Source organism: Haliotis rufescens, unplaced genomic scaffold (genome assembly GCF_023055435.1).
Source record: "Haliotis rufescens isolate VD_foot unplaced genomic scaffold, xgHalRufe1.0.p SCAF_10, whole genome shotgun sequence".
Taxonomy (NCBI): domain Eukaryota; kingdom Metazoa; phylum Mollusca; class Gastropoda; order Lepetellida; family Haliotidae; genus Haliotis; species Haliotis rufescens.
In genome coordinates this window covers 4179826-4194123 of record NW_025963780.1, presented here as the reverse complement: position 1 = coordinate 4194123, position 14298 = coordinate 4179826, and the positions used below count along the sequence as shown (strand labels likewise).

Here is a 14298-nt window from a genome sequence, read left to right as displayed (position 1 = left end):
CTCGTTACTTAGTTCTTGTAAATGCACAGGGGGAAAAAAATCAAAAAGGATTTTTTAAAATATCAGTACCCCAAGTACAACATATCACATTTGTATACAAGCAGAGCTTCCAACGAACATCACCTTGCAACTAGGGATGTCAAAAGATATTAAAGCTACTCCCAGATGAAATAACTTAATAAATTAATGACAACAGTTTTTGCATAAGTTTCACAACCACCTGTGATGTTTTTATAAAATGTACGGAAATTACAGTCATGGACGGAGAAAGCCAGAAAAAAATCTTGCTTTTCTTTGCATCCGTCAGGGTTAGCAGAAGACAACATCCTCAATGTGTCCAGTCGATGAGTTTCATAAAATCCAATGCCAATGGACTTCGACAGGGTCATCCTCAGTAATCCAGGGCATTATATCTACATTCTATTATCATAAACACCCCACACCCAATCACCACCACAGCTTTGTTTGGAACCCGTATTGCACAATGCTAAAAATAGTTGTCCAATGAAATTACCCCCCTGAGCAAGAGAAATTCTGAGCTCAGAGTTAGGAGTGATGGAGGTGGTGACCCCGAAGCTATAGTGGTGTATTGGTTGAGTGTATTATACAGGATGCCAGACAGTGTTTGTTGTTTACTTCTATTTGTGCCAGTCAACAACAAAGGCAAATTACACTGAGGAAAAAACGCACCAAAAAACCCATAAGGTGCGTTGTAACTTTATCCGGAGAGAATTTGTATTAACACTAACGTCATCAGGCCAAGGTCATTTATATGACCCTTAAAGTGAAACTCCATACAGCATTTAAGATGTAAATTATCAGCATTGAGGTCATTAGGTCAAGGTCAGTGATATGACCCTCAAGGTGAAACTTGATATATCATTTAAGATGTAACTTTATCAGAATCCATATCACCACTATGGTCTAACAGTGGTCTAGTAGTCTCGTAAATCATACATCCCAGAAAATAAGGTTAATTGTGTATGGCAATGTATTTAATTCATCCCAATAAATACCCCATTACGCTGCAATGTGTGTTATCTGAACAAACCGGTCTTTTACAGCAACTGAGAAGTAGCCAGTTGTCATCTGTTCTGTGATTGGTCCAGATAGATTGTCAACCTGTAACACGTTACCCAATTTTCATGACGGAGGTGGTCTTGTGTAACTGATCTTGATCAATGGATTAAGTATGAAATTTATGAACAAAATATGATCGTCAGAATAATGATTGGAAAAATATGCAATGATGCAGAATTATAAATATCAAACAAAACAATAACATATTTTTCTTAATCTTCACAACACTTGAAACAGTACTGGTAATTAAGCTCAAAGAAAAGTAGAACTCCGCTCCGCCAATCTGACAATACATCTAGCTTCAAACAAGTGATAAACGTATACCCCAAACGAATTATGTTGGAAACATCACAAAGCCTTTGAAGGCCATGAATTAGGCAAAACTTAAAATTGTTTTCAAAGTCAATTTCATGATGAAAACCCAGCAATAATAAACATTTAACAAATGTTGATGTTTATTTAGGACCCTTGCCAAAGCAACATATTCTTTTCTTTCGACTTTCTCCTCTGTTATGTTAGATATGCCTCGTGTTCTCATCATCGAAGCAGTCAGGGCTACGGCCTAGAACGCCATATCATCACCAAAAACATCCAATATCAAACTACCGTATTTCCTCTATTAGACGCTAGGCCGTCTATCAATTTCACAAGAGCTTGTTGACCAGGTGTGCATCAGAGACCCAGCATGTAATATTGATACGTTTTACAATTCCTGAGCGTGATCAGCAGCCATTTTTTATGAATCGATATGTACGCTATCGATGTATTCATACGAATGTTTTTTATTTGACAGGCTTAACATTTTTAAAAGAGGTTTCTGTAGCAAAAAGGAAACCTATTTTTAGCCAATCAGAATCAAGCATTCTTCAATGTCAAGGTAGAATAAACATTTACTAAATGTCTATGTGTTTGTTTGACCCTTCCGAAAGCAGCATCTGTAGACTTGCTCCAGTCTTGTTTTGTATTATCCATACCCAGATTTCTCCAGGAAACCCCAATGGCAGCCGACATGGCTGAAGTGATGCAGGTTTCAGATGTTTACCACTTCGGTGAAACCTACAAGCACGGGTATGGTGCTGACAAAACTAGAAACATAATCGGGGCAAACCAGGATTTGAATCCACAATTATAGGTTTCTGGTGTGCCCAAGGGACGCAACTCTGTACAGTGAATTGTGACGCCTAAGACAACTGGGCCACCTGTGCCCGCCCCTACAATATTACACGACTGAAGTATTGCCTCTAAACTGAATAACTTACTCTTACAAATTAATGACAGTATTTGAATTTGGCTGATGGAAGTATCAGCACTTCACTTTGAGCTAGTTCACCAGCACCTCACTATGAGTTGAGTTTTTGTGGAAAATTTGAGCACTTTCAATAAATAACATATCTGCGGGTGATTTGTCGTCACGGAAACATAAAACTTTCTGAGCAATGTCAGTATGTCATTTTAATCTTGACTGATATTTGACTGATTCTAGAAATGATTCCACAGTCGTTAATCATGTCAATCATTTTTTATGAATGAATCTCTTAAATGAATCAAGAACTAATAAAAGTAGTTGGTTATGACACATCCTCTTGCCTATCATCATAGCTATACTGAACAAAATAAAGTTAGGGAACATGAATATGTTTGCGGATATTTACTTGTGAAGACCGAGTGCACAATGTTATAGAACAAATATCATGCACAATATTCATTATCCCCAACTGATGAAATATCAGTCCACAAATATCTGAAACTGAAGGTCCTTCTCATTTCACAATCACAAATTATCAAGGGGAGATAAATCATGTAAAAAGATTTCCCACCACTAAAAATAATGAATAAGTTTCATAGTGATTTGAATACCATGAAGTATATATTCAGTGAATATTGCAAAAATATACTTGCTGGAATAATGTCTTACAAGTGCTTCCTAAGAGGAAGGGTTAAGATTATCATTGTTAATCAAATCACGCACATCATCATGATAACATTCAACATGGATTCCCATTCACCCCAAGTCACATACTGTTTTGATTATAGAGTTCATGAGAATTAATCCTTACTAAATGCATGTTTACACTGGTAAGGAGAAACAATACCCAGGTGGACACATACTGTCTGTCACGACACATCTAGATGAACACATTCTGTCTGTCACGACACACCCAGATGGACACATTCGGTCTGTCACGACACACCCAGATGGACACATTCTGTCTGTCACGACACACCCAGATGGACACATTCTGTCTGTCATGACACACCCAGATGGACACATGCTGTCTGTCATGACACACCCAGATGGACACTTCACATCTTTTCGCATCAACTCCATTAGAAGGAAAGATCCAGGACAAATTCTTAGATCATGGATTCACAAATTGACTTTCATGCCAGAATACACCTTGACGAAAGATCACACTTTTGCCGAACTTGGATCTGTTATTGTTTGTACTGGCCTCCGGCCCGCGATGGCGGGATATTTGGGGTCTCTATATGCTCTGGCAGGGTCTCCATAAAAATTGGGCCCGTTTTGGGGATTAAGTCTTGTGAAGGCTGTCTGCCTGTTGGCATTTGTAAAGTCAGGCTGAGTTTGGTACCATTCGTCCACATACTGCTGAGGTCCACGTGATGGGGGCCGATCGCGGTGAGGGGGGTCGGGATACTGCACCGCCCCCCGAGACTGTGGGCGGTCCCTCTGATGGGGGTAGTTGTTGTGTGAGAAGTGTGAGTGCTGACTCTGATCGGAGTAGCCGCTGGCGTCGCTGACGCTGGGGAACTGATGAAAGTTGGAGGCACTGTCCTGGGATCCCATTCGAACATGTGCAACTCTGTGGAGAGAGGAGACACAGTTTAGTCTACAGTGAGTGAGTGAGTGAGTGAGTGAGTGAGTGAGTGAGTGAGTGCTGTTTTACACCACAGTCAGCAATATTGCAGCTATATCACAGCCACCTGACAATAATTGAGTTTGGACCAGACAAACCATTAACAATGATCCCTGCCATTGGGCACGATTCCTTGCCCTTGTTCTAATCACAGAGCCAGTGGAGCCCTTTATGACCTGGAATCTCTACTAGGATTACAGTGACACTCTGATAGTCGACAAACTTCACATTCTAGAGGATTACAGTGGTTTTTTTGTTTACTCAGCAATATTCCAGCTATATGACGCAAATTTATAAATATTTGATTCCAGACCAGACAATCCAGTGATTGACACCATGAGCATCAATCAGTAAGAAACATCCACATGCACAAGAGAAAATGCTTGCTCATAATGACTGATCCAGACACTTGTTAATCTAGTTGTTTGACCAGGAATGGTCCTGTTTGAAAAAATAGGGGTTCCCTGTATGTTATCGAACAATGCATAATGTCATTTTGTGTTAGCACAAGCAAGAAATAGCCAGAATATTCAGGGAAAATCCAGATCAATAATTAGTTTTCCACGTAATCAAATGACTTAGTTGCACCACCTAACCATCCCTCCACTACCACCATACAGAATGCTGCCAATGATACCCATAAATATCCTTTGCAAAATTTCACATTTGAGATCTGACAAGTGTGAGAAGCTGAAATTGTCTATGCAAACGTCTAGACAATATGGATGACTAGTTTTTGAGCTAGCATATTAATAGAAATTGACCTTATTACCTGCCAAACTATGTTTAACAATGTCTCTGACATACCTCTCCATCTCTGTACGACTCGGTGGCCTGAGTCTTCCTGCCAGCTCCCTCTCTCTCTCCATCATCCTCTGCAACAACATCGGGCACACACATGTGATAAGTCATTGTAAACATACATGACATATATGTGAACTGCATCATTAACCAGGGTCAGGGGTCCATCAACCATCTGACCCATCAACCATCTGACCCATCAACCTGTCAATCATCTGATCATCAAACTGTTAACCATCTCTGATCCACCAACCTGTCAAGATTCTGATCCATCAACCAGTCAATCATCTGATCCATCAACCATCTTACTCATGGACCTGTCAATTATCTGACCATCAACCAACTTACCCATGAACCTGTCAATCATCTGACCAATCAATCTGTCAATCATCTGATCCTTCAATCATCTGATCCTTCAACCATCTGACCCATCAACCTGTCAATCATCTGATCCATCAACCATCTGATCATCAACCTTTCAACCATCTGACCCATCAACCATCTGACCAACCTGTCCATCATCTGATCCATCAACCTGTCAAACATCTGACCATCAACCTGTTGACCATCTCTGATCCACCAACCTGTCAACATTCTTATCAATCAACCATCTGAGCATCAACCTTTCAATCATCTGACCATCAACCTGTCAACCATCTGACCCATCAACCAGTCAATCATCTGATCCATCAACCATCTTACCCATGAACCTGTCAATTATCTGATCATCAACCATCTTACCCATCAACCTGTCAATCATCTGACCAATCAATCTGTCAATCATCTGATCCTTCAACCATCTGATCATCAACCTGTCAATCATCTGATCCATCAACCATCTGATCATCAACCTTTCAGCCATCTGACCCATCAACCATCTGACTATCAACCTGTCAATCATCTGACCATTAACCATCTTACCCATGAACCTGTCAATCATCTGACCAATCAATCTGTCAATCATCTGATCCTTCAATCATCTGATCCTTCAACCATCTGACCCATCAACCTGTCAATCATCTGATCCATCAACCATCTGATCATCAACCTTTCAACCATCTGACCCATCAACCATCTGACCAACCTGTCCATCATCTGATCCATCAACCTGTCAATCATCTGACCATCAACCTGTTAACCATCTCAGATCCACCAACCTGTCAACATTCTTATCCATCAACCATCTGAGCATCAACCTTTCAATCATCTGACCATCAACCTGTCAACCATCTGACCCATCAACCAGTCAATCATCTGATCCATCAACCATCTAACCCATGGACCTGTCAATTATCTGACCATCAACCATCTTACCCATGAACCTGTCAATCATCTGACCAATCAATCTGTCAATCATCTGATCCTTCAATCATCTGATCCTTCAACCTGTCAATCATCTGATCCATCAACCATCTAAACATCAACCTTTCATCCATCTGACCCATCAACCATCTGACCATAAACCTGTCAATCATCTGATCCATCAACCATCTGATCCATCAACCTGTAAGTCATCTGACCATCAACCTGTTAACCATCTCTGATCCATCAACCTGTCAATATTCTTATCCATCAACTACTGAGCATCAACCTTTCAATCATCTGACCATCAACCTGTCAACCATCTGACCCATCAACCAGTCAATCATCTGATCCATCAATCATCTTACCCATGAACCTGTCAATCATCTGACCCATCAACCTGTCAATCATCAGATACATAAACCATCTGACCATCAACCTGTCAATCAATTGAACATCAACCTGTCAATCATCTGACCCATTAACCATCTCTTACATCAACTATTTGGCCCATCAACCTGTCAATCATTTGACCCATCAACCATCTGATCTTCAACTTGTCAATCGTTTGACCCATCAACCATCTGACCATCAACCTGTCAATCATCTGATCCATCAACCATCTGACCCATCAAACTGTCAACCATCTGATCCTACTGCCAAGCACAACCCTTCAACACCACCAACCTTTCTCTCCTCTTCCTGAATCTGTCTCTCATAGAACTCTTCCACGTCTTCATGTGGGTACTGCCCCTGTCGTTCCCGGTGCTGTTGCTGATGCTGTACCCTAAGCTTTTGTATCTTCTCTGCCCTACTCTGTCCCCCTCGCTGTTCTCCCCCTCGGTCTGCCCCACCCCCACGGTCGGCCCCACCCCCACGGTCGGCCCCACCCCCTCGGTCAGCCCCACCCCCATGGTCGGCCCCACCCCTTCCACGGTCGGCTGGGTGAGAAAATCCTTCCTGGTTATACTGGGGATCATAAAACATGGGCCTGTTCTGTTGCATGAGCTTCTGCTGCTGGTCCAACAGCTGCTGTTGTTTTAGCTGCTGTTTCAGCTGCTGTTGTTCAAGCATTTCCATCTGCTGACGTCTTTTGGCTTCAAACTCTCTAATTCTGAAATGAGTCCATCATTCGGAATGATATTTATATTTTTCCACCAGTGCTTATCATCAGGGGTGGCTGTTGGGGGCATGTCATTTGTTTTGTTTGTCGTTTTAATGCCATACTCAGCACTATGCCATCTTATGACAGCAGTCTGTAAATAATCAAATCTGGATCAGACAATCCTGTGATTGACATCATGAGCATCGATCCACGCAATTGGGATACAATGACATGGACAACCAAGTCAGCAAGTCTGACCACTCGATCCCATTAGTCGCCTTTTACGACAAGCATGGGTTGCTGAAGACCTGCTCTGGTTTAAATAAATACTGAAGATATTAATTATCAATATTTATTCCATCTATACATATATAAAAACCGGCAACAGTCTAGCCAGGTAGTCATGTCAGCAATTGATCTACCATCAATGTACTAGCTGCCATCAGGCCACAAGAATCACAGGGCATCTTCAGCTGAATCAGTCTATTCACCCCAGTCCAACCTGTCTTGGTTTTCTGGTGTGTTTTTTGTGGTCTAGCACTGCACACAGCAATGTTCCAGCTATATGGCATCACACTGTAAAAAAATAAATCTGGACCAGACAATCCAGTGACTGACATCATGATCATATTATTCTTCACAATTGGGATACATTGACATGCATCAACAAAGTAGCGGGCCTGACCACCCACTCTCCTAGTGGTCTCTTATGACAAGCAAGGGTTGCTGAAGACCAAATTGGAACCCTGATCCTCACAGCCGCAATCCTACCTCTCTTGTTCCTGCTGCGCCAGCAAGACTCTCTCTTGATCCAACTGTCGGGCTCGGACATCGCTATCGGACGGTCGTTCCGCTGATCTTGACCTGCGAATATTCTCCTCACTGGATTTCCGTCCTTTGCTGAGCCTAAAGTAGAATCATTTGGATATATCCATCAACATGGAAAGTGAACTTAGTGAATGAAGACGCTATCATACATCGCCAATAGAGAGTACATTGGTTGAGTACAAAACTACCAATGTAGGTATGGGACTGAACCCAAGTCAATCAATCTAACAGGACTTGAAGCTCCCTTGAGTGTTTCCCCTGATCTCAAATCCTGGATGTACCTGACCTCTTACCCTGGGTGTACCACCTGACCCCTAACCCTGGGTGTACAACCTGACCTCTAACCCTGGATGTACCACCTGACCCCTAACCCTGGATGTACCACCTGACCCCTAACCCTGGGTGTACAACCTGACCCCTAACCCTGAATGTACCACCTGACCTCTAACCCTGGATGTACCACCTGACCCCTAACCCTGGATGTACCACCTGACCCCTAACCCTGGATATACCACCTGACCCCTAACCCTGGATGTACCACCTGACCTCTAACCCTGGATGTACCACCTGACCCCTAACCCTGGATGTACCACCTGACCTCTAACCCTGGATGTACCACCTGACCCCTAACCCTGGATGTACCACCTGACCCCTAACCCTGGATGTACCACCTGACCTCTAACCCTGGATGTACCACCTGACCCCTGACCCTGGATGTACCAACTGACCCCTAACCCTGGATGTACCACCTGACCCCTAACCCTGGATGTACCACCTGACCTCTAACCCTGGATGTACCACCTGACCCCTAACCCTGGATGTACCACCTGACCTCTAACCCTGGGTGTACCACCTGACCTCTAACCCTGGATGTACCACCTGACCCCTAACCCTGGATGTACCACCTGACCTCTAACCCTGGATGTACCACCTGACCTCTAACCCTGGATGTACCACCTGACCTTTACCCCGGGAAGTACCACCTGACCTCTACCCCGGGAAGTACCCACCTGATCAGCCCCTTGAGGATCCCCCCTCCTTTCTTGTCTTTGTGTTTCTTTTTCCTGAGACTGTGGAAGTCTTCATTGGTGTTTTCGCTACTAAAGGAAGACCTGGCAGAATTTGACTGGGTGTGATTGAGTGATCCGCTGTCCATGCTCTCCTCCTCCACTGAAACAGGAAGCGTGTGTCAATTATTCCAATTGAAGAAGTGTGTGTCAATCATTATTCCACTAAAACAGAAAATGTGTGTCAATCATTCCACTAAAACAGAAAATGTGTGTCAATCATTTCACTAAAACAGGAAATGTGTGTCAATCATTTCACTAAAACAGGAAATGTGTGTCAATCATTTCACAAAAACAGGAAATGTGTGTCAGTCATTTCACTAAAACAGGAAAAGTGTGTCAATCATTTCACTAAAACAGGAAATGTGTGTCAATAACTATTCCACTAAAACAGCAGGTAATTGTGTCATTATTTCACTAAAACAGTATGCGTCTACCAATGATTATATACTATATCAAGGTGGGTGTCATCCTCGATTTCATTAAAACATGTGTGTGTCAATCAATATTTACTGAAACAGGTGTGAGTCAAGCATTATTTCATTAAAATGTGTGTGTCAAGCACTATGCCATTTAAACAAATGTGTCAATCATTATTCCACTTAAACATGTGTATGTTAGTCATTATTTTATTGAAATGCATCTTTGTCAATCATTATTTCATGAAAATGTGTGTCAATCATTTCATTAAAACTGGAGTCCTGTGTCAATCATTATTTCATGAAAACAAATCATAATTATTTGGTGGTGGCTCTAAATTCATTGTGGATGAATAAATAATACCCAAATTATCAAAACATCTGATTTATTATTGATATTTATATTATTGTCTCAGAGTTATAAGAATATATGTTTTAAACAATATACCTGTACTACAGCGTCAAATTATCTTTCCAAAAGAACATGATTCTTAACTTTCACACAATATTAATTTTGTTTTAAGACACCATCAAAGATCATTGTCTTAATAATAATACTGGTCCAAAACAAATATCTTACTACATTTTCAGTATTGAAATCCATGTTTTCAGGAGAAGGAGAAATGTTTTGCACAGTCCATCCATGCAATTTCACTGAGACAACATCACAAACTACCAGCCTCATCTAGGGGAAAGGGGGACAACCTCCCAAACAGTCCCATGCAAACAACATGCACGAAAACAAGGCATTAATTAACATTCTACCTCTTAAAGGGGCTATCTAGATTGAGGATGTATTGCTTTCAGAGTAACAAACTTTCTGATGAAAACATATTTCTATCGTAAAAGATATTTGAACATTGCTCCCTTCCTTCTGCCGTGATATAAATGCATAATACTTAAAACATAATCATGAACATAAAATGAAACTGAAAATTGAAAAATGATGGAAGGTAACGCCCAGGGTATAAACTACTTATGACAGTCATAACTCCCGAAGTATAACAGACTTATGACAGTCATAACTCCCAGAGTATAACAGACTTATCATAGCACTATGACAGTCGTGAATCCCTGGGTATAACATAGACATACAGATAGATAAACTATTATATATATACTACCAACAAACAATAAGGGAACTAGTGATTTGAATGTAGCTATCATTGAGGTGTTCATTTACAATACTGAGGCTTTGCATCTGAACGCAACATCTAATCATGATGAAATGTCACATCATCCATGGACACCACATCATGCAGACACAGAAGCCAAAGTGTGCGTGTGTCTATAGTGGAAATCACAAACACTCATGCGACTGAGCTCAGCACACGCTCATAATGCCCCCGAGACAGTAGCTCAATGAACAGACAAAATGGAGAATTGTGGGTACCATAAAGTGGGAACGTTAATCTCCCAAGTTGCCCAAATGTTTGGCAAGTCAAAAAGTGTACTTTCTCATCTGTGGACAAGCACCAGGCAGCGAAGATTGGGGTTTGCTAGGCAACACCAGGGATGGGCTGTGTTCCTCCCATTCAGAGATGGCAGAAAACGTTGCTGTCGAGGTAGCGGCGAGCAGCATCCCAGGGCAACAATTCTTTACAATGATCAGTATTGGGGCGGTAGTATCACACACGACAGACGAACTGATTTCGTTTTTGTGAATGGACATTTGACAGGCAATCTATATGTAGACAAAATCTTGTGTCCTGCCATGGTTCCATTTGCTAGAATTATTGGCAGACATTTTCAACTGCAAGATGACAAAGCCAGACTACATCTTGCCCAGGTCGTCCCTGATTATCTCCGACGAGAAGGCACATGGACATTGGACTGGCCCGTTGCCCAGGTCATCCCTGATTATCTCCGACGAGAAGGCACACGGACATTGGACTGGCCCGTTGCCCAGGTCATCCCTGATTATCTCCGACGAGAAGGCACACGGACATTGGACTGGCCCGTTGCCCAGGTCATCCCTGATTATCTCCGACGAGAAGGCACACGGACATTGGACTGGCCCGTTAAGTCCACTGACATGTTCCCAATACAGCATCTGTGGGATGTTCTCGGGCAGAGAGAGTGTACGTCAGAGACCCAGCACCCGGCAACGTGGCCCAGCTTGGAGTAGCTCTTCAGGCAGAGTGGTGGGCAGTACCAAGGGCAACACAAGTTGATCATCAAGGTGGTCTGCATGTATAGCCTAACATGGTGGACACACCAGATATTGATCTATACGCCCAAAATGAACTTTTTAGACATTTATCATTTCATCAGTTCCCTTAGTTTTTATCGGTAGTACAGATTATTTTAGAGTGACATACTTAAAATGAACTTGTGCTAAGCTGTTTAGGGTGAGAAAGTAATTATTTACAAATATAATCTGCCATTTACTTACTCGTCCATCTCAGACAAGAAATGAACAGACATTAATTTTTCAAGTCTTGGCATAGCTGGTTAACGATGATTTTGCAAATCTTGGACTAGGGGAGTTATGTTGATTAAACAAGACTCTGCCGAGTGGAGATTTGCTTACAAATCTTGGATTAGCAGATTTATGTTGGTTTCACAAATCTCAGACCAGCCGACTTATTTAGAACGCTGCTGTTGAACTTCCTTACTTTGAATATTCTATTGTTCATTAGATGCGATGAATGAACATGAGTTAATACCACTTTTCAGTGTCTGTTCTGTTTTACTAAAAAAAAATTGATAGTTGAAACTTTAATATGACATACTAAAAATAACCTTTCCTTATGAGGGGGCACTGGTGGGCCAGTCGTCTTGCGTCCCTTGGGAACGCCAGAAAACTATGATTGAGGATTCGAATCCCGGTTCGCCCTGATTATGTTTCTAGGTTTGTCGACACCATACCCGTGGTAAACATCTGAGACCTGCATCATTTCGGCTTTCCTCCCACATCAAGCTGACACGCCGTGATATAACTGGAATACTGCTAAAAGCGGCGTTAAACCCAACTCACTCACTCGTATGATTGACTTATTGTTCATATGCAATGAACGAAAATTTGCAAATACTGAAGAAAGCAAATAACATTTTTAGTACTTTTCATACACATTTGCATCTTCCTGATTAATAGCAAGTGTTAATCAAATCATCAATCAATGACAACACTCAGTTACCATGGTTACTGTCAAATTTTAGTCAAACCAAGTGATCAGCTCATCACACATGTTAATGCCAGGCTTCAAGACAAGGGAGATAACTTCCGATTACTTCCTCACAGGACAGGGAGACAGTTACAGTTACCATGACAACACAAAACAGAACCTACACCACTGGGACAAGTAAAAAAGTCTTACCATAACCAGCTGCCAAATAAAAAACAACAGTTCCACATCATGAGTACAGCAACATGGATAATATCCAAGTAACGTCACATTTAGACATTGCTTTTCATGCACACCAAAGTCAAACTAATAATTCCATGTTATCTAATGTTAGCTTCACACACTGTACGTGTGGGGAAATAAACCCAGGTTTTCGGTGTGACAAGAGAATGCTTACCACTAGGTCAATATGAGGTGAAGTGAGGTGAAATGGGTTTTAACGTCGCGTCCCAAGATTATTGCACTTATATAGCGACGTGCATGCACGTGTGTGTGTGTGGCGGCTTGTACTAGTCCGGACTGATGCCGATTTATAGTGCTAGCTCACTGAGATACCATGCTGCAGTTTAACATGAATACCCCACTCAGACACAGTATACTGACTCCGAGCCGACCAGTCCTTGTTTTAGCCCCTTAATGCCGAGCGCCAGACAGGGTAACAAGTACTATCTTTTAACGTCTTTTGGTATGACGCGGCTGGGGATCGAACCCCGGACCTTCCGCTCTCCGGGCGGACGCTCTACCATTAGACCACGGAGGCGGTCTTTGTCAATATGAAAGATCAGCCTTAGAAATTCTGTCTAATTAAGTGCTGAGGACTAGCAGGGATTAACCAGTACCTAGACCTGCTAAGAGGCCGATAGTCAGTAAATGTCAGTAACAATTCATAATTTGAATTAAACATTTCCTAATTCATGCTGTTATGATATAAGTTGTTGCAGCATCACTCGGGGTACATGGGGTTTTATCCGTCCCGTGTGAGGTTTTATACCACGAATCTGCTACCTTTATCTTACCGACATGTTTTACTATGACATTGTAAAAGAATTCAAACAAATTCATAATTGATAGATAACAGCTGTTCGATTGTGGGGAGGACAGGTCAACCATTACTGGATTTTTACTTGACCTCAGCACAATTTAGTAGTCCCGGGCTAGAGTACTAGCGGGAAGTTTTAAGGCTGAATCTTCTTTTATGGAAAGATTCTGAGCATTACAAATAAATGACAAAAATGACTTTCTGGGCTCATGTTGGCTGTTCCACAAAGTGATCACAGCACTTGGGTGAGTGAGTGGATGAAATTTGGTGCTGCATTTACCAATAATCCACCAACGTCACAACCCTTGAAGATCCGGGGTAGAATAGGTCTTCCGCAACCCGTGCTTGCCGTAAAAGGCGACTTTGCTTGTCGTAAGAAGCGACTAAAGGGATCGGGTGGTCAGGCTCGCTGACTTGGTTGAAGCATGTCATCGTGTTCCAATTGCGTGGATTGATGCTCATGGTATAAATCACTGGAATGGCTGGTCCAGATTCAAGTATATACAGACCGCCGTCATATAGCTGGAATATTGCTGAGTGTGGCGTTAAACAATCAAAGAAACAAAACCTACGTCACACAAACCTGCAAACAGGTAAACCAGTGGGCGATGGCCCTTATCAAGGTAACTAACCAATATTTGGGCACCAGT

General features: G+C 42.0%; 1 protein-coding gene across 1 annotated transcript in view; it reads right to left on the bottom strand.

Annotated features, from left to right (window-relative positions):
- Positions 1 to 2846: 2846 nt before the first annotated feature.
- The window catches only part of LOC124121196 (partitioning defective 3 homolog), a 98970-nt gene continuing 87518 nt past the window's right edge, over positions 2847 to 14298 (bottom strand). The window contains exons 19-24 of the mRNA XM_048391568.1: positions 12802 to 12810; positions 9006 to 9165; positions 7939 to 8073; positions 6750 to 7176; positions 4767 to 4834; positions 2847 to 3905 (exon numbers count right to left, since the gene is read on the bottom strand). Of these exons, the coding sequence (XP_048247525.1) occupies positions 3491 to 3905; positions 4767 to 4834; positions 6750 to 7176; positions 7939 to 8073; positions 9006 to 9165; positions 12802 to 12810 (1214 nt within the window). The 3' untranslated portion in view covers positions 2847 to 3490. The remainder of the gene's footprint in view (positions 3906 to 4766; positions 4835 to 6749; positions 7177 to 7938; positions 8074 to 9005; positions 9166 to 12801; positions 12811 to 14298) is intronic.